Source organism: Dendrobium catenatum, unplaced genomic scaffold, assembly GCF_001605985.2.
Source record: "Dendrobium catenatum unplaced genomic scaffold, ASM160598v2 fragScaff_scaffold_1056, whole genome shotgun sequence".
Classification (NCBI taxonomy): domain Eukaryota; kingdom Viridiplantae; phylum Streptophyta; class Magnoliopsida; order Asparagales; family Orchidaceae; genus Dendrobium; species Dendrobium catenatum.
The window spans coordinates 6757667-6785266 of NW_021319518.1; the positions used below are offsets into that span (position 1 = coordinate 6757667).

The following is a 27600-nucleotide window of genomic DNA, read 5'->3' on the forward strand; positions in this document are numbered from 1 at the left end:
TATTTTATAAGATCGATGCATGCCATTGATATTAACTTTGACTCTTGAAGTTAGCAAGGATTTGGGATGCACTTCTTAGTCTCTATTCTCACATTCTCAAATAATTTAGATCCAACAAACAAGCAATTTAAAGACAACTCTCATGCCACAAGACACTTCCAACTTTAATCACAAAATATACTATGTACATTGTATGTTTACTACACTAAATCAACATAGTCCATTGAGGAAGGGCATCATTTATGATCAATGAAAAGTATTATTGGAATTATTTTAACTGAGTTAGGCCCTATACTTTTTTTTATTTTTTAGATTTTTCACATAAAAACAAGTGTCTTACAATACTTGCACCCCTATCTTATCAATAAGTGTGTTGGACCCACTACATGAAAATCGCCTATTCCTGACGGATTTTTCGATTGAATATGTTTCAGCGGCTTTCAGGTGAAAATCCCACGGGATTCACAAATGCCCAGTTGTTGGGTAGCAGTTGCGGGTAGGCGTGCAGCGCTCGGGCAACTGGGCGAGCAGCTGCTGTTGTATTTTTTTTTTTTAAATTATTTCGGCAGCCTTTTTTCGCTAGACAGTCATTAGAAAAAAATTTCGTTGGTTTTGTTCTACTGGAAAAAAATAATTTTTGACAATTATTTTTTGTTAGAAAAATTTTCTTACGTGGATTTTACGGACGAAAAAAATTTTCTCCGAAAATCGGTCGTAAAATGAACAATTTCCATCGGCTTCATATAAATACTAAGATAGCAAACTCTCGGACTCAATAATATATATATAATTTAATATAAGGCCAAACCAGTATAAAAATACCAAAAACATATAATAGTTCATTAGACAAAAATATTAAATACATAACAAACAGCTTCTCTTGTACAATGAACAATAACAATAATATCTTAGAATTCTCTCCAGCTTTTGGTTTTCTTTTGAGAAGTAGTTCAATTTTCGGAAAACGCAGAGAATCTGCAGAATTTTGTAAACTTCCTGGGAGAAACAAATTGTATTCTGATTATCCCAACTTGTGGGACGAATCAACCATCTGTAATCTGCTAAATCACTAGTGAAACTTTACAACTGGGCGAGGCCCCGTGGTTTTTTCCCTTTTGGGGTTTTCCACGTAAAAACCTTGGTGTTCACTTTCTCTTTTCTGTTTGTGTGTGAAATACTCGTGCAACGCTAGGACGTGAATTTACAAACTCTACCGCCGCGTATATTCTCGCACGCAACAACTACCATTTCAGTATTTTTAGATAACTGAATCATTTGGCTCAACAGGCTCAACTGGTATTGATAAGTCAATCCCACCATCAACAAATTCTGGAAAAAATTTTTTTTTTTTTTTTTGTATCCCATTAAAAGTGGCTAAAAAAAGTCGGTAAGAATATCAGCTCGATTTCTGCATTCAGATCACCAAACAATATTGTCGTTACAAAAACAAGCTACTTTTCTTCTTCGTCTTCTTCTTCAGATAACCAACCAGAACAGAATAATAACCTGCAAGGCCACAAGCAAAAAAGAACCTGGAACAAGCATAGTGAAGATGCCGCAATGGTGTCTGGGCTTGTTTTTTCTGCTCCTGCTTGTGCTGCTTGGCTCTTCTGCAGCGAAGGTCCCGGTGATCATCGTGTTTGGCGACTCGACAGTCGACTCCGGCAACAACAATTTCGTCAACACTGTTGTAAAGTCCAATTATGAGCCCTATGGACGCGACTTTGATGGAGGAAAACCAACGGGGAGATTCTCCAACGGTCGACTAGCCACAGACTTCATCTCCCAAGCCTTCAACCTCTCCCCCGCAATTCCACCTTATCTTGATCCGGCGTATGGCATTAAGGACTTTGCCATTGGCGTCTGCTTTGCCTCCGCAGCCACCGGCTACGACAATGCCACTTCCAACGTTGCGGTACGTAACTCATTCAATGTCAATAGATCTTTTTTTTTTTTCTTTTCTCTTAAATTATGTAAAATTCTTATAAATACTGCTTTTAATCATCGTTTCTTCCTAGTCTGTCATTCCACTGTGGAAGGAGCTGGAGTACTTCAAAGATTACATAGGGAAGTTGAAAGGCTTCCAAGGAGAGGCAAAGGCAAGGGAGACAATAGGGGAGGGTCTCTACATCATAAGCATAGGGACCAACGATTTCCTGGAGAACTATTTTGCTGTTCCCGTCAGGTCTTCAGCTCTTACCGTCAAAGAGTACCAGAGTTTCCTCATTGGAATCGCCAAGTGGTTTGTGAATGAAATCTATGCGTTGGGAGCTCGAAAGATAGACCTCACTGGGCTGCCTCCAATGGGTTGCCTGCCACTGGAGCGCTCAATCAACTCTCGGCTGTTTCAGTTTGACGAATGCAACCAGGAGTACAACAGAGTGGCCCGAGAGTTCAACGTCGAGCTGCAGAAATTGGTGGAGAAGCTCAGCATGGAAAGGCCGGACCTCCGCCTGGTTTATGGCAATATTTATGATTTCTTTGACACAGTTGTCAAGAGTCCATCTTCTTATGGTGAGTTAATTTTTTTTTTTTAAATAGTTTCCCTTAATCTATATAGTTACTTCATTATTCTTAAATTCTACTGATTTTTCAATGAAGAATAAATTTATAATCTGATTTTATGTTAAGATCATTCTTGTTATTCAAGATCGAAGCAACACATAAGAGAACTATTTTCCTAACTTGAGGATAATTGTATAAATAGGAGTCTTAGTTTTTCAGGATTAAAAACATTTATTCATATACATGAACATATTGATAAAATTTAAATATTCAATTATAATGAAATTATTAGATGTTTAAATTTTTCTTGTTCCTATCATTTATAATTATATTATATATAAAATATTTTCATTATAATCACTAGCATATTAATAATATTTCAAATAAGATTTTCCCGTTCAGATCAGAGGAGATCCATGAATCATAATAATAGTTATTATATTTGATAGCCCTAACTATAATTTACTAAAGAGTATTTTAAGATGTTTAGTCTTAAAATATAGTGATATTTATACATGATTTTTAACATCTCATTAATAAGTATAAAAGTTTACTGATATATATTATTAAGTATAACATATATGCATATAAATATTTAAATAAAATGTTGTATTATTTGATGGATTAATAGTAAATTATATATTTTTAGGGCACAATAATATTTAAATATTATGAAATCAATGCAATTCAAGTAGTATCATATGTACCACTTTGATTACTAGATTAATTTAACCCACAAGGGGTTGTGACAAAGAAAGCAAATTTTGTAAGTCAACATATATATAGTGTAAGGATGGCTTAACTTTGAAATTTATAGTGCAATAAACACATATATCTAAACTTGCAAGAAGAGAGATCGTTATTTTTTTTTTTTTTTTGGGAAAATCGAGAGAGATCGTTATTAGTATATATTTTCAGCTTAATTCTACCACCATTTTAACTATGACATATATTGTTATCGAGGTTAATTAGTTATTCCTCGCAATGTGATACTTGACATCTAGTTATTTAGTAAATAATATATCATAAGGAATGAAAGAAGCAACTTACATAACATACAAAACAAAATATAGTCACCAAACTCACCATGCAAAGCATGCCATCATGATAACATATTAAAATAACATGAATTTTATAAGTCAAATTCTTAAGGGGAGAAAAAATGTAGCAGTAACAATAAAATGACTTAGCAAATATAAATATCCATCATGTTGAATTAATGCAGTTATTTCTACCATAGAAGTTGTGAAAAGGTAGCATGAAGGAGGGATATGAAGACTTGTATTTACAACGGTGGTGAAGGGTATAAAAGAATTAAATCCCAAAACATAAAAAGATTCGCTTAAATGAAAGAAAAAAGGCTTTGTTTGGGACGGCTTTCTTATTTCTTCATAAACTAGCTTTATAGTACACAATTTTTAATTTTTATACTAAAAATTATTTTAAAAAACAGTAAGAAAGCTGCCCCAAATGAAATCTAAAATGAGAGGCATGATGCTGCTTTAATTGTCTAGCTTGACTTATATAGTCAGCTTTAGATCTCATTGCATGAATAAGCTCGCATAAAGTAAAGCCTACTACCCACATTCTAGTTTTCTAATTCTCACCTCTTTACTAAATTTAAGATTTTTTTTTTTCAAAAATCTAACTCATTCAAATTCTTTTCTTTTTACCAACTATTTTGTTATGTGTAGGATTTGAGGTTGCAAAGGTAGGTTGTTGTGGTGCCAGTGGACTAATGGAATTGGGCTACTTGTGCAAGATTCCATTAACATGTAAAAATGCAGATAAGTATGTGTTCTGGGATGCTATCCACCCTACGCAGAAGATGAATAAACTGTTGGCTGATTATATTGTCAACACCACCTTGGCTCGTTTTATGTGAATACACATACATATACATGTATACTTTTTTCATTTGAGATGAATTTCTTCCTCTTATGAAGAGAATAATCATCTATATCCTTTCAACTAGATTTCAATATATTTACCTTCAAGAAGTAATATAACATAGCAATTGTACTTTTAATGACCTTAATTTCAATTTAGCTATATACACATGATATAAATTAAGTGCTTTATAGATTTTTATTATTAAGTAAATTCATTAAAATTTTGTTAATGAAAAGGATCCAATTGCATGAAAAGATAATTATGCATGCATGATTACAATGGGTGATTAGTATTTTTCAAATAGATTAAAATTAAACTCATGAATTATTCATTATATTTAAAGGAGTTTAAATGGTTTTGAGAAATGAAATATAAGCCAAAAAGTATAATTTTGTTGGTCATTCATATTTTATATGATCATCCTATTGTTCGCATGCTTATCAAATTATTAAGTTAATATAAAATCTGATTAACCTAGCTAGATTATAAATAATATATATATTTCATAGGTAATTAAAAATAATTGTGTTATCTTGAGATTCAATACCGTGAAAATTTGCTTTTATAAAAATTAATTAACAAGAGCGATAAATAATAATAGTTAGAGATAAGGCATTCGAGACTAGTCTTCTAGCTTAGTGGGGTAAAGAGGGAAACCTAGAGGAGTTAGAGAAAGGGAGTAGTGTCCCACAACTATATTCCTATAAATATATCAATATAAATATTACATGTTGTAAAATTAGCAGTAGAATAGAAAGGTTATAGTCTTAACAAAAATTCCACACACATTAATAAATAAGTTGAGAGTAGCTTATAAGCGACTTGTGGTTTTTTTAAATAAAAATTTTAGGAATGGGGCAAACCGTATGACTTGACCTAGGTAAAATAATTCAGATAATGTTAGTCATTGACTATAAATATAATGCCCTTCTCTTCAAATGGAAAAGATATTGATACACTATTCTAAATATGAAATGTGAAAGATAACTTCTATGGTGGAAGCAGTAGCCTTGAGAAGTTAAAAATGTTATTAAGAAATTATTGATGGTTTGTTTAGTGATTATCTTTATAGGACGGATAACCTTTAACTAAGAATGCATACATAAACCTTAGTAGAGATGGAAAGAGTTAACATTATTATCTACAACAAGCATTTGGCTTATTGGCAATGGAAAGTGTTAGTGTAGTGTTAGCAGTGGATGCTAACATTGGTTTCGATGGAGGATATTGGGGTTGATGTCAATAGCGAGTTTTAGTGTTGGTGTCGACAGTAGGCATCAACTATATTGACAACAATGGACAAGTTCATCGGTGCGGTTGACAAGAATTGACCTTATTATCGAGTGCTTCTAGATAGAGCTCTAGAGACTCATCTATAATCATTCTTGTGCATTTCCTAACCTTCCAAATGTGTGGAAGTAGGCTTATTTATATATTTTAAGAGAGCGGCATTATGGTCATTTCAAGTATAGGGCTTATTTCTTTATTTCTAGAGTTGAACATTATAGTCATTTTAATTAGAAATCAAATCACTCCATGAGATTCTTCATATTGATCCCTTGATCATATAATTCATTTGATCATTTAAATATATTACTGACATAAAATTTGGATGATCTTGTCTTTGTTAGATTGCCTCTTCAAAATGTATATTTTGATTATAAATTTATTAAAAATAAAGTTGAAATGGTCATGAAGTCGATATATTCCATGAATACCTAATTCAAATACTTTCCACAAGTTCAATGTTTGAAAGGATATATTTTCTAGTGATGTATTAATTGGCTCCTATTTTCAAACATCAAAGTCTATTTATCCAAATAATAATAATTTAGGTCCTCAAAGATGTCACACCTCAGGATCTAAAATGAAAAAAAACTTAATTTCTTCTTTATTATCATTTATTTTTCAATTCATTAACAATCAAATCATTGATAATTAGAGCTAATTAATTTGCATTTAGAAAAAATATAAACATCAATAAACATAATTATATTTATATAGTCAATTTTTATATATTATTTCAAAGTCTAAAGTCCAAAAGAATATATACAATAGTCACTACAGGCTATAAAAGAGTTCATATAAAACAAAAGAGCTAAAAGTAGAACAAAACTATTGCCACTTTCTAGGCTTACTATGCAGGTTTCTTATATTTACCTAAAATCATAATGAACATAAAAGCCCAGTAAGTATGTAATAAAAAAATACCACTATATTTAATGTAAGGCAAGATAATTAACATACATGCTCTAATTCCAGTTGATATCAATCAATAATCAATAGTCTATCAGAATAAGAAATAAATAAATTTAAAATCCATATCAATCAATAGTAAAATCAACATTATCATAAAGCTAAAAGTGATTTATGAAACTATAATACAAACTAATATAATAATCCATGAAATACAGAAAAAAATTATAAAATTTATATACTATACATTAACATCAGAAATTCATAACTACTAATTTACCAGGTAAAATTCAATAATATTATAATCAAAATACTTATGAAAATCATATCTACAAATACAAAAAAGTTATATACAAAGCTCGAAGTATTAAAAGAAAATACATTTTTAATAATTTCAAGAGAGAGAAAATCCTTACAAAATCAAAACTATTAAAAATATGAGTAAGAATTGTGACACCCAAAGATTTAAAGAGAATATAACTTTTATTCCTTTATTAAACTAAGCCAATCACTCACAAATGTAAATACATTAGATCCACTAATCATTACATGTACGTAAAATAAATATCCAGAGTATGCAAAATATAAGTTTCATTTTCAAAAATAATTATATACAAGAATCTAAATTCCAATATGTTTAACAAAATATAATATCCTGAAATTTCAAAATCATAAATACGTGATGACTAGATTTCTTGCTTTCTATCAGACCGAAACTAATCAATGATATTTTTTACCTTTGCTAGAAATTGTATGACAATAGTAGAGAGAGTCTATAACTTAGTAGGTTAAACCGAGTTCCCATCACAATATTCAATTATACTTATAAAAGACTGATTAAATATTTACAACAAGAAAACTAGTGATTTGCGGCAGATTTGCGATGAAAATTTTTTTTCGACAAAATTGCATCGGATTTGCGATGGAATTTTTTGTCATAGATTTTGTGATGGAATTGTGGCAAAATTGAGATGAATTTTTCACCACAATTCCATCACAAATTTACCCGGGTGTGGAGTTACTCATAATTGGTCAAAGAAGAGTATTTTCTTGTCTTTGCCTTGTTGAAGAACAAACTTGATCAGAAATAATTTAGATGTGATTCATAAGAGACAAATGTTTTCTAAAATATATTTAATACAATGATAGACATCAAGGACAAATCTAAATATAATGTAAAAGCTATGATGGATTTGAAGAATATTTGCAGTAAAAAAATGCTTGAGTTGAAGGATGGTGAAAATGGTAAAGTTCTAAAGTCAAAAGCTCCATTCATTTTCACTTTAGAGCAAATGAGAGTGGTTTGTGAATGAGTGCAGAGTCAAAAGCTACTTTATGGATATGCTTCCAACCTTAATAGATGTGTTGATATAAGATCGTAGAAATTATTAAAATTAAAAAGTCATGACTGTCACATCATCATGGAATGTTTGTTGCCCATTATTTTTAGTTCTCTTCCATATTTAATTTTAAATCTCTTAACCGAACTAAGTATCTTCTTCAATGAAGTACATGACACATGGTTCGATCAGAAAGTTTGAGGTAAGTAAGCCTCAATATTATTAACAGTTGCCCATTTTTTTTATTAAGCTAATAAATAATATTTTTTCCTAATTTGTTGTGTACAATGAGATTTCTATTGGTTGCCTCAACTTGATACTCAAATTAGAATAAATTTTAAGAAGCGTGGAGCAACTCTTCTGTGAAACATATTTACTCACATTAGATAGACATACAAGCATCCTCTTTGGATTGCTGAGTGTGTATGGGCTGGACTCAAGACTGCTTGGGGTGGCTCAGACTACATAGTGAGGAGGGAGCAGAACATGCATAATAGATCTTCCGATGTCAGAGGTCTGGGAAGCTCCCTACATACTAGGGGCTCTGTTCCACAATGAGCATAGACGACGATTGGTAAGAATTTTAATAAATTTTAATAATTTCTTTATATATACATTCTAAACTAAAATATAGTGTAAAAGGAGATAGATGCTTGATAGAGAGCCCACTTCAGTTGAGTTACATAGTTACACTCATAAGCATCAGCAAGACTAGTAGTGGGTGGATGAACGAGCCAGTATGGCATATTTAAGTATATAAGAATATTATTCTTACAAAAATATTCTAAGCGATAATTATATGATGATTAATTTTATATTATGTTTTATATATAGGATGATTATGCTTGGCTTCGAGAGAGCCAAGATGCTGCTGGAAAGGGATCCTTTGTGGGTTTTATAGATACTTTTTACTATTGCCATTGGATGTAGGTGGTAGGTAGAATACATAAGGGACAAATTTATGGATTAGGCTTGTAGGCATTCGCATTTGAGGAATAATACTCTTCAGCCACCAGCCACTCCGTAGGTAGCCAGGAGAGTTTAGTTAGCTAGCAGCTAGCTAACTTAGCAACTGAGTTAAAAAATGTCTGAAAAACATGTGCGGACATTAAACTCATATATTGGAGGAGGTTAGAAGATTGAGCGAGCGTGCAACAACTCACATTTTGACATAGATAAATATTTTTTTGGAGTCAATATAACTCCAAATTGCTAATTATTTTTGCTATAGAATTGAGATTGTAGTGTTTTAATTGCACGAATTTTTTTGGCACAAGTGAAAATTCTTAAGAAATCGACACCTGTTAGTACAAGCGAGGATTTTGAGACTGTTAGATATCTATTTGACAAATTGATTTCACCAATATTTTCTAAATAAAATGATTTATTTTATGAATATTTTTCTATAATCGTTAAAGTCCTAAATTGATTTATATAAAATTTATATTGAAAATTGATTAAATTAAATATTATATCAATATTATATATTATTTTGTTATAAATTATCTTAAAGCAATTCTACTTTCTCATTAAAAATCATTTAATTCATAAGCATTTGGCTAACAGAGACATTTTAGAGGATTTTGAGAGAAAAAGAGAAGATAGAGAAAGAAAAAGTTAGGATTAGGAGTCCGTAGAGTGATTTTCGTCCGTCAACGTAGTTGGAAAATTTGCTTGTCCAGCTGTACGGAACCTTTACTATATTTCTTATTTAAAAGATTTTTTTATTTTTTTGATATTTTTCTGATCAAATTTGTGTTTTCGTTATTGAAAAATAAGAATAATTTTGTATAGGTAAAACTTTTACCGTGTAATATTTTATATATTATAAAGATTGAGATTATGAATATTTTAAGTATTTATTTGAGATTTTTTGTAAATGCAGTAATTTTTTCTGCTCAGAAATTTTGAACGTCTAAAAATTGTGATTAAGTTTAACTTTTTATATGACATGATGCGTCCTAATTGGCCTTTGGACGACATCTAATGACCGCACGTAATAATTTTGCTACACTCTCTCTCTATGTTATTCTCTTTACTTTCTATCTCTCCCCACTCTTTTTTGAAAAATCCCATCTCCACTCTCTCTAGTCTTTGCTCTTGATTACCCCAATATCATTGTAGCTCTTTTTTTTTTTTTTGGGGGGGGAGGGGAATTAGGCAATGATGTGTTGCATAAAATTTTTGTAAAATTATTTTAGAATAAGTTAATTAATTAATACAAAGTTTTAATAAATCTTATTAAGTAAATTAATTAACTTAATAATATTAACTTTATAAATTTATATAAATTATTATTTTCTTTAATTAAATGTGAACCATTATATCAAATTAATTTAATTTAGAATTAGGTAGAATATTATGTCATACTAATTTAAATATATTTAATCTAAATATAGTTCAAAATTAAGACTTGAATAAACAATTCAAATAAAATAATCATAAATATAAAATTCATTTATATGAACTCAATTCATTAATAGACATTTGGGAAAAATATTAATTTTTAATTAATAATAAGAATGAGGCTAATATATCGATTCCTTTTTAGCGGTAACAAATATAATTTTGGTTGTACTTTTTATAAAATTTTATTAAAATATATCTCATGATTTACGATCACACTAAAAAAAATAATCTTTTGAGAGTAATTTAATGAATCATATTAATTTGTGCCCCCATTCAAATTTTTTTTTTTGACTCTGCCCTAATCATTGTCATAATAACACAAATGACACATTATTTATCTCCTAATCTTAAGGAGTTTGTTTCTCTCACTATCATCATGAATTAAACTTGTTGTTCGTAATATCAATGTAAGAAGTGTGCTATCCCTATTATGCCATAGGGGAAGCTCTCTATCATTATTAAGTGGATATGGTTAGTCAAAATTTATATGTTATTATTCTTCGTGTTTAAGTTGATTATTGTGAATAGATTTGTATGAATATAATTATTTATGAGTTAGTTGTCATACACATCTAGTTATTTGAGCATTGTAAAGATATATTTAGATTTGATTATTTATATATTGAAACTATTTATTTTGATAAATAGGCATGACATAAAATAAATATCACCTTTTTTTTAGAAGTGATATGATCCAGAGAAAAGATAAATAATAAATAAATAAACGTTAAAATTAAAAAGAGGCTTAACAGCAAATCTATACTACTATATAAAAGTGGCTTGGGATTCCACTCTTAGTAGATCCTAATCGTTCATTTGTAAATTTTAAAATAATCTGAAACGTTCATTTATGTCTCTTCAAATTCTTTATTTATAACACACTCCATTAATTTCTACTCTCTATTCTCATGCGTCAATTAAATTCAATTAATTATAATTTCTCTTCATATCTCATATGCTTAATTAAAAAGTCTTAATTAATTGTAACGTAACAATTAATGACATATAAAAGTTTCGAGCCAAATATTTAATTCATTATCTGTGGTAATTATTATTTAAATATATATTTTATAGCAAATGATATTAATGTTTTAATATTAACGTTAATATTAAAATATTTATCTTAAGTTAAAGATCGTTTAAATTATATTACATATTAATTTATGAACATAAAACTTGTATTAAAGCAAGCAGAAGACGAAGGGGTTTTTTCACTTATTTCTTTGCATTCACGTGAAGAGTTACATGTGGTTTATTGTAACCCTCAATCTGTCATGACCCTTCGTCTTCCTCACGCATTACTTAGTATTATCTTCCTTCGCATTCCATAGTATTCCATTAGAACCAGCCCACCCCGCAACCCTCGGTCCCAACCCTTCTCCCTCTCACATTTGAAAAAAGGTCGTCATCTGCTTTCCCTCCCCTCCCCTCCGGATTTAGTATTGAAAGATTGAGTTGCTAACGAAGCTTCTTTGACTTCTTCGCGTGCTTCGACTCCAGCTTGGCATGTTTTGCCCTGAAGAATATCTTGCTTCGAAGGCTCCTGGAAGGCAAGGGTAGCATTGGGGTTGAGCACGTGCTTTTTTGTGCTGATAGTTAAGGAGGAGGAGGAAATCCTTCAGTTGGAAACGAGCAAGAAATCGCAAGCATCTACCGGAGGTCTTCTTCTGGTCGTAATTCTTACTTGGATTACGGCTGTTTGATGCCGATTAAGCCGACCCCAAACTCTTCCATACGTTTGATGTCTGCATCTGGTAGCAGATTTTAACAGTAAAATCTTTTTACCTTTTCATGATTGTCGTTGATTATGATCTTCTGATTTGTTTTTTTTTTTTTTTGAGTGGTCTTATGTTTTTTGAGAAAACTTTTGGCGTATGGGCTTTTGTTTTTGGGTACCGGTCAGCAATTTATTCACATTTAATTTATTAGTCTATTAGGATAGAAAATATTGTTTCAGATTTAGTAAATTTGGGATAAAAGTGAAAACTGCTTCAACTTTTGTTTACTTTTAGTAATTTGTTTGATTATTCATTTTTTGGATCTAAAAAAATTTTAATGTGAGAAATTTTTTCTTACTTTAATGATTTGTGCCCCACTTGAAAAAAATCGCTCAGCCCCTGGTGGTGCTTGCCTATTGATGAAACTTTCATATGGTCATTTGGCTCCAGTTGTCTTCATCTTTCTTCTGCAATGGATGGACTGTGTCTCGACTTGCATGCTTCCCAGTTATCTACGACTCCTTCAAATACTTGTATGCAAGCTTGTTCTTTTATTTTATCATTTAATATTGCTTCTTTTATTTATTTTCCAAATTTTTAAGAATGATAACAAAATGTTTCTTCATGGGTTTTTGCTTCTTTGCTCTTATTTTGTTTGTTGTGCTTCAAATAATTAATCTCATCACCATTGGATATGCATATTTCACCTTTTTTTTTTGACTCCACCCTAATCATTGTCATAGTAACACAAATGACACATTATTTATCTCCTAATCTTAAGGAGTTTGTTGCTCTCACTATCATCATGAATTAAACTTGTTGTTCGTAATATCAATGTAAGAAGTGTGCTATCCCTATTATGCCATAGGGGAAGCTCTCCATCATTATTAAGTGGAACTAGTTAGTCAAAATTTATATGCTATTATTCTTCATGTTAAGTTGGTTATTATGAATAGATTTATATGAATATAATTATTTATGAGTTAGTTGTCATACACATCTAGTTATTTGAGTATTGTAAAAATATATTTAGATTTGATTATTTATATTTTATTTTGATAAATAGGCATGACATAAAAGAAATATCACATTTTTTTAGAAGTGATATGATCTAGAGAAAAGATAAATAAATAAATGTGAAATTTAAATGAGGCTTAAAATCAAATAATTAAATAAGCAATACATAATATTTGTCTAATAATAATAATAATAAGGAAAATTTACATGCATACCACTTTATTTCATGCTATTTACATATTTAACATCTAAAACATTAATATTAGATGCCTACCACCCATATACAACTTTAATATTAAATATACCACTCCTATAAATTCATTTCTACCATTCATACCATCATATAAGTTTTAATATTTCATTCCATGTATTTAAATTTATTTTATGGGTGGTAGTCATGTAAAATTAATGTTTTGAATGTTAGATATGTAAATAACATGAAATAAAGTGGTATGTATGTAAACCCCTAATAATAATTAATAACAAATAAAGTAGAAGGAAAATATGTGGTAAGAGATGGTCTGTAATCCTCGACTGCTTGTGGATGATGGAGGTCGGTCTACTCCCCTCTTGAGAAAACTACCGAAGCAGCTCTATCGTCTATCATCCTTGACATCTCTGTGCGCCCGGGCGCGCGTGAAATCTCCGCCTTTGTTCTATTTATTTGGTTAAAAGCTACAGAAAACCCATGTAAAAAGAAGATGCTCGTCTTCCCCATTGCAGTTTCTTTATCTAGATAACTCTTTTTCGTTTGGGGTTGCTCGAAAGTGTAGTGGGCAAGCCATGCAAGCCTTTCCACACTCTATCTTGCCTCTTCCAAGCAACGAGAAAGGAAAATTCTTCCCCTTCACTCAACAGCTGAATCCCCACATCTTTCCCCTCAAAAAGGCTTTTTCTAGGGTTTTAGTCTTTGCCAACCTAACTTTTGCTCAAAAGGAGACAGCTTTCACTTTACCCAGCTGGAAAAATGGGAAGAATGATCTTAAAACCAAAGAGCATAGGCTCCATGATGCGTTCCTTTACTTGGAACACATGGTAGGAAGAGGCCACAAGCCGGATGCAAATCAAGCTACTAATTTGTTGTATGATTTCTGCAAAATTAACAAGATTCGGAAGGCGGTTAGGGTTATGGAACTCATGGTTAGTGCAGGAAAGACTCCTGATTCTCCCACATTCACATTTTTGGTCAATCAGTTGTGCAAGAGGGGGAATGTTGGATATGCGATGCAATTGGTTGATAAAATGGAAGGCTATGGATGTCCTCCAACAACCATTACTTACAATTCGCTTGTAAGAGGGCTTTGTATGCATGGCAACTTGCAGCAGAGCTTGCAGCTCATGGAGAGATTGATTCAGAGAGGGCTGACACCGAATGTCTACACTTACTCATTCTTACTTGAAGCTGCGTACAAGGAAAGAGGGGTGGATGAGGCTGTGAGGCTTTTGGATGAGATCATTGGGAAGGGTGGAAAGCCAAATTTGGTTAGTTACAATGTACTGCTTACTGGGTTTTGCAAGGAAGGTAGATTTGATGAAGCATTGGAATATTTTAGAAGTTTGCCATCCAAAGGCTTCGAACCAAATGTTGTAAGTTATAACATTTTGCTGAGGAGTTTGTGCTATGAGGGCCACTGGAAAGAGGCAGAGAAGCTTCTGGCTGAGATGGGTGATAATAATTGTTTTCCTACTGTCATCACCTACAATATATTGATTGGTGCATTGGCATATGATGGTCTGACCGAACAAGCTCTTGAAATTTTGAATGAGATGATAGGGAATGGATTTAAGCCTGTGGCTTCTAGCTTTAATCCAATAATTTCAAGGTTTTGTAAAGATGGTAAGTTGGATATGGTGCTTAAGTGCCTTGATATGATGTTGCAAAGGTATTGTTCTCCTAATGAAGGAACTTATAATGCAATTGCGGTATTGTGTGAGGAAGGAATGGTAGAAGAGGCATTCTCCATAGTTAAGAGCTTGGGGAACAAGGAGAAAATTTCCATGCATGATTTCTACCGGAATATAATAACATTCTTGTGTAAGAAGGGGAACACGTATGGTGCATTTCAACTTCTGAATGAGATGACGAAGAGTGGTTTTACTCCTGATTCTTACACCATTTCATCCTTGATTAGAGGCCTTTGTATGGAAGGAATGTTAGATGAGGCGCTTGAGATTTTTGATGTCATGGTGGAAAATGATTTCAAACCCGATGTTGAGAATTATAATGCTCTCATACTTGGACTCTGCAAGGCTGAGAGAACAGATCTTTCAATTGATGTTTTGATATCAATGATTGAGAAGGGTTATATACCTAATGAGATGACTTACATAATCTTAGTTGAAGGAATTGCTCATGAAGAGGAATCAGATTTGGCTGGAGATGTCTTGAAGGTTCTGTTTGCAAAGAATGTCGTATGTCAGGATACTGTGGAGAGGATATCTATGCAATATGCTTTGGAGTAGATTTTTGCTGTGATTCTAAATAAGAGGTGAATAAGTAGCTGATGATGGGGTATGGCTTTTGTTCTGGAAACATCTCAGAAATGAAAATCGAGTTCAAGGGTAGCTTGAATTTTTTGTCAAGTACTTGTTACCATGTTCATGGCGATGAATGGGAGGTCAGATTACAACTAAGTAGATTTCTTCCTTGGCCAAGCTGTTTTTTAAATAAATTTTTCTCAGGAAGCATTCAATTTTAACTAAAAAAGTATGCCCAGCTTATGAAATTCTGATTTAATATGTTTGCTCCTTACTTTCATACCAAATTCAAGGGTTCTATTTCAACCATAGCTGTAGGCTTTTTTAAGTTACTGTTCTGTGCTAATTTTGTAATGTGAATTTCTGATTGGTTGTACATGTTCCCTGTTTTCTCTTTGTTTTCCTTGACAAATTGCTTCTTAGTGAATTAAAAATTGCATGATAGTACTGAACAATTGTTTTTATTTACTGCCTTACATTATCTAATTTATGTTATTTTAAAAAATGTATGTATGGAGGGTGAAGATATTGAGAGTTATGGTTAAATTTATTTACAATGTGTTACATAAAAATTTATTTACAATGTTTCCTTCATCTCTCCATTGCCTACTTAAATCAGCATGCATGAGAACTATCACCTGTCTTTATCCTGTTCAATGTTCTGGAACTGGATAACCACAACTTGTTATGCCCATTTAAGCATTGCTGTGATTTGAACATCCCAAACAGAGATCCGCATTTCACTAAGCTATTATTCATGCCTCTTCAATGAAGCCAAGAAAAGAGCACCTATGATGCTTGACGACTCATGATTATGATTTCTTAATGTAACTAATATGAGGTGTCATGTATTTTCATGCAAAATTGAGGATTTACATGTCACCAGTTAAGAATTAATTTAACTACTCTTTTCTTAAAATGAAAACATACAATTCATTACTACTATTTCAATCAGACTAAAATTCATACATTTATTCATTTTCTAAATTTAAACATGAAAAACGAAAATTTAAACAGACTTACTATTTCCTTGTTGTTAGAAATGGAAACTCACTTTTTTTCCTTAAGAGTAGTTCTGATCCTTCGACAACCTCAATGGTAGACAAAACTCCTCCCTCAACTTTCTCTTCCATGCAATTTCTTCCTTCCTAACCCAAATTACTTATCTTTCTTTCTTAATTTCTTTTTTTCCTCATGGTTACCACCTTCAGTTGACTCCTTTCGCTCATTTGTCTTAATGGGACGAAGCGAATTGGAGTCATTCCACTCGAGGAGTCAGGTTTTTGCTTACCCGCTCGCTCAACTTCGCCCGCTAGCCGCTGGAGAAAGGACTGGTTTGATTGAAGTATTGAACTGGTCTAGCCAGTTCTCACATCCGCACATCGATATAAGGAGTGATTTTTGTTGGAATTAATTAGTAGCATATATCCTACAATTAAAAAAATTGCACATTCAACTAGCACTTACAAGATTGAACTAAAATGATAAATAATATTCAAGCTGAAGTTATGAATTATTACCTCATATCACTATTTAGAGATTCATCATAACCTATATTAGTAGATGAGTTTGGCACATGGATCCATTTCAATTTAGATTTAATTTAATTTTCATTTTAATCTTAAATCCCAAATTAGTCGAGCAAATGATTTAAATTTACCAAATTAACTGCAGTGATTGCCAACGAAGTGGCCCAAATCCAAATGTAATTTAAAATGCCTGATTAAGCCTGTATGGTATTTTTCAATGTTAGCGCCACCTCATTTAAGTCAAATATCAAAATTTACCTCATGGAAGCTAGCAGCACACTATTACTACAAAATGAACATCTTCATAGAATAGCAGAGAGGAATTTGCAACAATGAACGTGCATAACATGCCACTGCTCATCAAGAAAGGAAAAAAAAAAAAAACTACCTCTTTGGTATTAATGAGTAAATTCAAATTATACAATTTGATACTCAAAACCAGAGCACAAAACCCACCTAGCTGTAGTCCAACAGTCAACCATTCTTTAAAATACCTTAAAATAACAAAAATGAAAGTATAAGGCAATCCTCCCTAGTTACTCAATCTTTTATGAGAATTAACTAAATTAAATTAAAACTGAAATCATGACAAACAAATGAATTAATCTAAAGCTAAAAAAATTTAGTACAAACATTCTCATCCATCATCATTACATGTACTCAAATATAGAAATAAAATTAAACTAGCAAAAAAAAGAAGTAAATAATCACAAATAAATTACGATTTCCTTCAACCTTTTAGAGTATATTCAAATTTTGGGTGATGTGGTTGATATAAATGTCGTTTTTGGGGTTTAGTCGTCATGTTCTTGACCATTAAGCAATTTGGTATTAAAATCAACGATGTGGTCCTTTTATTTGCATTAAATTTAATTCAATTTTTCTAGCAGGTTTTATTGGGTTTGAGAGAGAGAGAGAGAGAGAGAGGGGGGGGGAGGGGGCGACTCTCTTACCTCTCAAGGATGTGGGAGTGCAAAGATATGAGAGAGAGAGAGAGAGAGAGAGAGAGAGAGAGAGAGAGAGAGAGAGAGAGAGAGAGAGAGAGAGAGAGAGAGAAAATCTTCATACTAAATGAGAAATATCATTGCTAATGAGCAATCTCATCAACAATTCTCATCAACAATATCATCGTTAGAATTATCTTTAGGATTCGATTTATGAATCATCATTCTTCTGCATTCTAGTCGAGTGCTATTGATTCTAATTTGTGTGAGTGTTTGCATAATGTCTAACCCATGTTACATTTGGTGTAATCCCTTCTCCTTTATTATCTTTTTATACTTGTTTAATCTATTATTTTTTTGGTATATTCTTTGTCCTCTGTTCTCTTTTATTTATTTTCTACTATCATAATTTCATTTTGTTCCACTTTTTTTTGTCTTCTATAATTAGTTCTCATTTTATCTTTCTTCAATTTACTAACATTATAATTTATGCTACAACTAACTTTGTTATTAATTTCCCTTTTGTTGCCCGATTGGAAGTGCATAGAAGTTGGTGTAATCCAAATTTTATTAAAATTTACTTTTAATTCTACATGACATTCTCTTAGCACATAGTACTCTCGAGTCATATAATCATAGCCATATTTTATGACTTAATTCCACTACTCATAAGTTTGCTAAACTTTAATTATCTCAATTGTGAATATATTTTTTGTTTTTGAAGAATGAGCACCAAAATATTTCTTTTTACTCATTTGATCATCTTTTCCTTTAGGATTTTATTAAAGAATTTGTTAGCTAAAACTACTGCAATATTGTTCATGGCTCTCCAAATCTTATAACATGTACCATATGAATCTAAAGCTTTATTTTCATGCATGTTTTTCAAGCAAATTTAACTTCAACTTTTTAGATCAATTTGTAATATATTTCATTTATGTCTTTTCATTTTGGTCTTCTAAATAAAAACCCCGACTTAAACTCTCGATAAAGAATCTCTTGCAATATCGTTTCCATCTTAATGCTTTCATCTTTTTTTTTTTTTTTAATTCTTCTTTCTGATACCTCTTGCAAATATAATGAGTACTATTTTGGCTTACTATTTCCATATCTCTTAGCTGCATTAAAATCCATATAATGATCAATATATGGAAGAACTGATGGCTAAGGCTATTTTATTACTTCAAAGTGGAAGTATTAAGTAACCACAAGAATAGCATCAAGGGCTCATTTTGTTGCTAGAAGCTAGAAAATGTGCTCTGAAAATGATGAGTTTACCAGATTTCATCATGTGATTGGATGAAGTTAGAAATTAATGTGAATATTGGATGAAGTTTACTAGATCTCAAAAGTGATGGTTTCATTTCCTCATTGGAAATGATTGAGAACAAAATATCAAACTAGATATCTGAATCATTAGCTTTCACTCCAGCTTCATTGACTCCTAGGTTTCAGAGTTATTTTACTTCCTAAAACACTTGTTTTGTATTAATTGGAAGGTGCAAATTAATGTTTGATAGCGGAGTATTCTAATTAAATTTTTAAAGAAGAAAATAGAAATTTGATAACCAAGTAGTTCGGTCTGACATTTGAACCAGGCCAGAAGAATGCGAAGACTCTTCATATCATTCCATTCCTATTTGTTTAACGACTGAACTCAATGGCTTCATTTGAGTATAACCAGTTAATATGGGGATTTTTATTTATCTATTTAAATGTCAAGATAAATGCTTGATGTTATTGTTGTATTTAAATGTCAAGATAATACCAAGTACGAATCCTTATGAGCAATTGAAAGAATTATACCTGGAATATCTTGACTGGCCATCTAAAATGACCGGGGCTGTTGATAGTAGTTTGCATAAGGCTTCGTTTGGGATGGCTTTCTTACTACTTCTTAAAGCAGCTTTCTAGCACACAAATTTTATTAGAAAGCTGCTTTAAGAAATAGTAAGAAAGCCGTCCCAAACGAAAACTAATTCTTCATATATAATCAAAAGTGCTTCTTTGTATCGTCTAACAATCATTTCTTCGGACATAATCACAAATATGCTAGTTTGTATCTTTTAACAATCATCACCAAGTCGAACTAACAAAACAAGGGGTAAAAATTCCTATAATTTGGTTTATTTGTGGACATTATTTTTCAACAGCAGTGATGTGTCCTCAAAATTCAAACTTTTTTATGAACTAAGACACTTAAAAACTTTAGTGATTTTGATAACCTAGTAGTTATTATCAAGGTTGTGCCAAACCCTGCTAACTTTATCCATTTTGTGCCAAACTCTGTTTTTTTATACGAATTACTAGGAATTCATAAATCTTGGTAGATTCATCAAAAGGCTATGTTGAACCTTCATAATTCTACCATGGTTTTATTAAACCCCGATATTCTCACAAGTGTTTGATGAATTACTAGGGCCTCATCAACTCAGAGCAATTTTCAATAGTTTTATTGATTAACGATTACTGAAGCCTGGTGATTTATTGGATTTGTGCCGAATCCTGATAATGTTACCAATATTTTGATATTTTCCCATGGATTTATTCAAACTCTGGTAAAATATCATATTCTGTTCAATTGATGCGCAGGACCTTTTGTTTGTTCTACTGAAGGGAGAAAAAAATGATTTACAAGGATTGATTGCTGACGGCTCGACGAATCTAGTAAGTTTGCTACAGCTCAACCAAAAACATATAATGTGCATATTAAAATCATATTTGTGTCCGAAATTATTAACTCTATCATCCTATTCTGACAAAAGAAGTCGATCCAGCTACTACAAAGGCAGCAAATGCATATCCACCTACAGCATTTATAGTTTATATTAATTATAGTTTATACAAGTTAGGTGATGGCATGTGATATGACCTGTTTGTATTTTATCATACATGCAATATGAAAGATAAAATCTCAAAATTACTGTAAAATACGAAATGACCTTTCCTTCAGAAAGCGTTTTGCTGATCAGCTCTTGCTTTGGTGCTAGTCGGTCAGATTTGATATCCTCTGACTGGATTAAGTAGACTAAGGAGTTCTGTCTGACATTCTGCTTTTCTGATAAAAATTTCAATGTTCAAATAATTCTCATCATATAAGATTGTAGTTTGATAGTAGCTATTTTATCCACTAATTGGAGGATGTTGAATCCATGAGCCAAGCTTGAATGCAGAAGATTTGAATGGCATTTAAGAACGGCAAAGCAAGTTATCAACCTTGGGCAAGTTAGAGCACATGGCAGAGTAAGGTTTTGATTGGGATGGCTTTTTTAATGCTTCTTAAAGCAGCTTTTTAGTGTACAAATTTTAATTTTTGAACTAGAAAGCTGCTTTAAGAAGCAATAAAAAAGCCGTCCCAAACGAAGCCTAAGTTAGAGTTGCAACTGCCATGCAATTTGAGAAGTGGGACTTGCACATACTTTTAGTCATTTTGCCCAGAAAGCTTTCATTTTAAGATTTTAATGTTATGGTATCCAAAATTATGACAATTCTATTATGCTGCAGTATATTGCTGGTGCTTTGTTTCAATTCAGTTGTAATCAATCTTTACTCTTTGTTCTTTAAAAGATCCATTATAGCATAGTTAAGTGGATAGTTCTATTCATTAGATCATGTAGGTATATGGCGTAGCTTAGAAAAAATAGTATTAGGACAGATTTATATTAGATGAGTATTTGATTTGCAAAAAAAGATTTATTTATTATTCTTTTATTTGTGATTATTTTTCTCTTTCTTTTTATTTTATGGTGTGTTTATTATATACTTGTGCCCCCAATGTTCGCAAGCTATTCTGCTTGCACTCTCATGTCATTGATGCGCTCATTTCTTGTTGCTTGCCGCTCGCATGTACTCTCATGATTTGTGTACTCACTATCCCATGCATTCGCATAAATCACCACTTACCGCCGGAAAGTTCCGGCGGTTCCTTAACCGCCGGTAATAGATGATTTTCCTGTAGTGTCATTTTTATACCCTCGCCTTTTATCCTATCCACAAAAGTTCCATCTGGCAAACTAACCTCGTTGCATGAGCGGTCATGGTTTGAACTACTCATCCCTATGATTTGAGTTTCTTCTTGATTTGTCTGTGTCCATCTTCTCACCATGTCAAGATTTTCATCTCTCCTATCCCTAAAATGAAATCATTCATCATCATTGATATTGTCATTAGATTTAATGGTACCAACTATCTCTTACAGTCAAAGGCTTTGCTTTTCCTCATCGATTCTCATACAAACTCCACTATCTTGATTCTTGATGCATTTTCTCTAGACAATAGTGACAAGTGTCCGATTGCACTGTTCTTATTTTCTATTAAATACTCTTAAGCCATCAGTAACCTCAATTATTATGTTTCAAGATTTTGCTTAGTAGATATAAGACTTTTTGTTCCACTTATTTTTTTCAAAAAACTAATTTTTATCATGTTATATGTCTCTTCTTTAAAATATTCTCTCTCCAGCAAGGTGATATGTAGATCCATAAGTATTATAGCTCTCTTTATAAGAAATAATATATTCTAAGTTTATCATGTAATATGCATGTTTTTTAATATTCTAAGTTAATAGCAGGCACCAAGTGCCTAATATTACTTGGGTTCTTCACATCACCAAACTGTGCAACCCACAATCTCTAAATCCAGATCAATCAAATTTGGTGGCTATTTATAAGCTTGGCATGGGCAGCCAAGGGCTAGGTGGAAAGACAAACAGTGGTCGTGAACATGACCTACAATACTTTATGATGCATAATATGTGACGTCTCTGAATCTAATTTGAAAGAATTATTCTTTTATCATTTAATTTACACAATCAAAACTATTTAATTTTTTCATAAATATAAATAGTAGTAAAAATAAAACTATCGATAAAAATAGCAATATAATATATTCTTAAAATCATATACACTACTCAAGATTTATACATATTTGAGTACAAAAGTATAGTTAAAGGATTGAAAGAAATAAAGTAATGGTAAATTTGGAGAAGCTTGATCTGATTAATCTTACTCAACTACTCCATTGCCGCCCTAATGTAAAATTATTTAAAACATATAATGAGCTCAAGAGTTTGCCAATAAGCAATTAAATCTTACAACTGAACTCAAAACATGCTAAAGGAGTAATATGCAAATCAACAATTAAATCATTATAATAATAATCATGAGAGTAAAAATATTAAAACTCACATGCAATAACAATTTAATTTATAAACAATAAAATAGTGCAGTAAATAAGCTAACAAAGCAGTGTAATAAAGAAATCAATAAATCTGTGTCGAATCACTAAAGCAATCGTCGTATTAGTACTTTTAATCTATAAAGAAATTGTATAAAGCGATAAAATTAAAGTATCAGTAAAAATTATCCAAATCATATCAATGCAGTAAAATCATATAGGAGTGTACATGTACTATTCATGTATTCTATATCAATATCAAATCAGTAAAATAATGTAATAACAGTAAATATATGCAATAATAATAAATATGTACAGTAATAAAAATAATGCTTTAATAACATGCATTTCAGTTGTTACACTAAACAAGAACTTCTGGTTATCACGATGTTTTTCAATAATTAATAGTTAGTAACTATTGGCTCAGTAAACAAAGTCGTCACTTTTTGCCCGTCGGCACAGTAATAGCTTATTATAACTCCCAATCAGTATCACATGAATCAGTGTAAAGGACGACACGAAACCATGATATTTAAAGGAAAGATCGTCGACTCACCATCCTGTACAAGTCAATCAATCTCCAACATACCGGTCAACCTGTCTTTACTTATCATTTACATATACACATTATTATCACAATATTATAAAAATAGTAGCAACATATCAACATTCATTACGAATGCATTATAGTAAATAAATCATAATTGATGTTAATTGATGAAGTATTAAAATATCCTAACAATAGGCAACACAAAATCATACTGAGCAAAAATTTATTTTTTAAAAAATTAATCAAATTATCAGAGATCATATATAGCAATTTTCTAAAACTTTAATTGAACTAAATCACTATTTTTAAATTTCAAAATAAAATTTTAAATTGATAAAAATCACTATTTTTTTCAAAATCTCCTTGTGAAAAATCTGAAAAATTCATATAATTAAATCACTATAATATATATGTTATGGTGAAGACAGTTTGTGATTCAGATTTATAATAACTCCTGAATTTTTTTTTTTTTTTGCTTGGATTAAAATACGGGCTATTACAGAATGATGACCATTAAAAGATAAACATAAAATTAAGTGTTGTAGAGATGAGGATGCTCAGGTGGATGAGTGACGTGGCTCTTAGAGATAGAATGCAAATGAGTATATACATGAAAATGTTGGTGTAGGTCCAGTGACAGATAAGATTCGGGAGAGTCCCATTAGAGTACTTGGTCACATCAAATATTGACCTTACGATGACCTGATTATGACCCGATTAAGAGAGTAGATGTATTAGATTTGGCATATGTTAAGAAAGTGTGGGTTCCAAAAATCCGGCCCTGGCCTCCACCCGCTTTGCTTTTCTTTTTGGGGAGGAGTTTTAACGGAATTAAGTTTCGGGGTAAATTTTGGGAAGGCAGATGTATTTGTAGATTAGACACTACACAAATATTTCGCCCTCATTTTACGAGGACTTTATGATCTGAGTTCTGGTTTTCTATAGGCGCAAGCCCCTATAGTTAATTACCCCTCCCGATAACGAGAGAGAACTTTCGATTAAGGCTATTCGTCAATCAGATACATAGAGATACATGTTATATGACATATAGTAGCAACAATAGGCTTGGATTTGGAAATTTGGAAAGTTGGAAGATTTGATATTTAAAATGAAAATTTCACCATATTACACTTAAAGCGGATGGTAGGGGAATTGATGATGGATCCGATTAAGATCCCATGGTTTCGTTGTCCCGGGTCATCGTGATCCCTGATCTACTTAGTCAGAGGAGGTAGTCGACCCAACCTGACAGAAGGATCCTTGTCAGCAGCCGTCGGTTGCTTCGTCCAACGGTACGTTGTAGACCTGGGGTAGATATTTACCTAAGGAGATAAATTTGAATCCACCTTAGCTAACATAGGGCTTTGCGCCCTATCAATTATATCTTACTGATTCATATCTCAAGGTTTTGATGCCACTAAGGAGCGTATTTGTTCTGGCCATAATCGGTATTTCGTGCTGCCATTGGGCGGCAAAGCCACTCAGTTCAGAGGGCCCCAGGTCATAATTGTTTATCCTGCGGTGTCATTTGGCGGCAAAATCGTCGGTTAGAGGACACGTATCACGTCCCTACTAGTATGGGATTATTTGAGAATGGATCATAGTAATATTTTTGACTAGGCATTAACTCTGTGTAACCTAAAGTAAATTTTAATTTGTCCACCCTAGCAAACTATTGCGGAGGGTGGATGCATTTTGCTTTAAGTGTATTTGAATAGATTATTTCAATTTTAAATATTTTTTTATTTTATTGTTATTTGGGTAGAATTTGAAATATTTGGAGTTAATCCCTCCGGTTGAGATCTGCATTTAACACGGCCATCATTTGGGTGTGGGACTACAAATATTTGCATTTTATGGATGAACCTTATTGACTATGTCGAGCCGTCGATAGAGGATTGAGTTTTTTGTAGACTTTATACCTTTATTAGTGAATTCTCATAATTATAGGTCTTGAAGGACTAATATGAATGTATTAAAATAAATATATTGGTCACCACAACTGTATATTTATTTGATGGTTCGAACTCTATCGACTCCTATTGATCCGCATAAAAGGATCGGGTTCGAACTTGAATTCACTTATTGATCCGCGTAGCATCCCTAGACGTCACATGTGTATTTACACACGCTCGCCGGGGCCCATGTGGATGTTTGGTAGCATTTTATAATTATTGGTTGAACCTTGTTGGCTTCTATTTACCTGCTTAGAAGGATCGGGTTCAAATTTATTGATCTGCGTAGCATCCCTAGATGTCACATGTGTACCAATAACACACTTGTCGGGGCCCATGTGTCACGACCCGACCCAACGGGGACGGATCCCGCCCGAGCCGGACCGCTTTCAATTCAGAAGAAATCCGGGCAAATCCGAAATCAGACAAAAATCGGGCAGCACAACGACAGTAGACAGAATTTACACAAAATTTCCTGCAAAGAAAATTTACCAAATTCGCACAGAATATAGATAATCACATTCCATAACCTTTATTAAAACGAGTTTGATTACACTTACCCCTTTGTGTACCTATTTGTATACAAACTACGGTGCATGTGCATGAGCATTCTTGGAATATTTGTAAACGACTTCTATCAGTTTGCATGAATATTGCGGATTCGATGGCGTCAGGGTGTGCGAATGAGAAGGAGAGAAGCGAGGGGTCGGGATGGATAATTGGTAGGAGGATTGGCATTTGCGTCGGACTGGAGTCGAGGGAGGTAGAGTTGGGTTCGATCTAGATCGCGAGAGGAGGGAAAGGCTTTGGCGACTAGACGCGTTGGTATGCTGGGAGTTCAGGCAAAGGGGTTGAAGAAGCGAACCCCTCCGCTCATTGCCTCTTTAATAGATAGATGGGAGCACGAAAACAGAGCGATGTTGAGGGATTTGCGGGAAGAGATGCGAACGACGCCGCGTATACAGTGTCTTGGCGAGATTCCTGCTGAATTTCGGGAGATTTGAACAAGTATGCACACACATTATTTGATTCATATTTTTTTGATTTGCTTTAGGGATCAACAGAAAGGGAGAGGTAGACCTAAAAAAACTTGGTTAGAAAATATTGAAAATGACCTTTTTTTATTAAATTTAAATAAAAATTTGACTGTTACCAAAACACAATGGAGATAACAGATTTATATAGCAAATCCCACGTAGTGGGATAAAGGCTTGTTGTTTTTTTTTTTTTTTGTTATTGGTATTGTTGTTGACTAATATCATAGGTAATCATCATCCTTTTTGTCTCTCCAAATGCCATCTCACCTCTTATCATTGTTGATGATCTTTCCTTCTTTTTTGTTATTATTTTTGACTAATATTTATGAGGAGTTCTCTATTTTCTAAAGTTTGATCAATGTAATTGTTCATCTTATCAAGATTCATAATTGTTCATTAACTATTTATTCTTCTCCTCATGTCTTTTAGGATCTCCAGCTTGAGGAAGATAAATGGTGGAGGTGTTGAATCCAGTGACATCAACTACTTGACTACTAATGCTTTTTGTATCCTTTCTTCTATAACCACTTCATACCATTGGTACTACTACTTGGATTATTCTCTTCTCAACGAGCTTCAAATTTAAGTCTCTTTCTCTTTGCCTCTTTCTACGTTTGACTGCCTTGCTTATGAATTGAGTAAATAGCTTTGTGTGTCATTTTCTTCCTTCCTTCAATACTAGTCCATCAACATTGTTATTTAGATCATACCCACTTAGAAAATTTGGGATCCTAATTTGGTAGTTAACCACTCGAGATTTAGATATTTTGTTGTATTCATTGTCAATCATTCTTAAGGTTATTTGGATCTACTTAAATGTTCGTATAATGTACACCTATGTAGTTTAATTCTTT

General features: G+C 32.3%; 2 protein-coding genes across 3 annotated transcripts; both read left to right on the plus strand.

Moving 5' to 3' along the window:
- The first annotated feature begins 1540 nt into the window (after positions 1 to 1540).
- On the plus strand, positions 1541 to 4390 carry LOC110103410 (GDSL esterase/lipase At2g04570). Its single transcript, XM_020832123.2, has 3 exons — positions 1541 to 1915; positions 2019 to 2514; positions 4200 to 4390. The coding sequence occupies exons 1-3, from the start codon at positions 1553 to 1555 to the stop codon at positions 4388 to 4390; spliced, it is 1050 nt and encodes a 349-aa protein (XP_020687782.1). The 5' UTR covers positions 1541 to 1552.
- Positions 4391 to 13605: 9215 nt separating this feature from the next.
- LOC110103412 (pentatricopeptide repeat-containing protein At1g79080, chloroplastic) lies at positions 13606 to 27560 on the plus strand. 2 transcript variants are annotated; one of them, XM_028698172.1, is made up of 3 exons: positions 13606 to 15640; positions 20622 to 20696; positions 27176 to 27560. In XM_028698172.1, exon 1 carries the CDS (start codon positions 13862 to 13864, stop codon positions 15539 to 15541), a length of 1680 nt encoding a protein of 559 aa, XP_028554005.1. In that variant the 5' UTR covers positions 13606 to 13861; the 3' UTR covers positions 15542 to 15640; positions 20622 to 20696; positions 27176 to 27560. The 2 variants fall into 2 exon arrangements, with proteins under 2 accessions (XP_028554005.1, XP_020687785.1); XM_020832126.2 differs by lacking the exon at positions 27176 to 27560 and having other exon boundaries at positions 13606 to 15696; positions 20622 to 21114.
- The last annotated feature ends 40 nt before the right edge of the window (positions 27561 to 27600 follow it).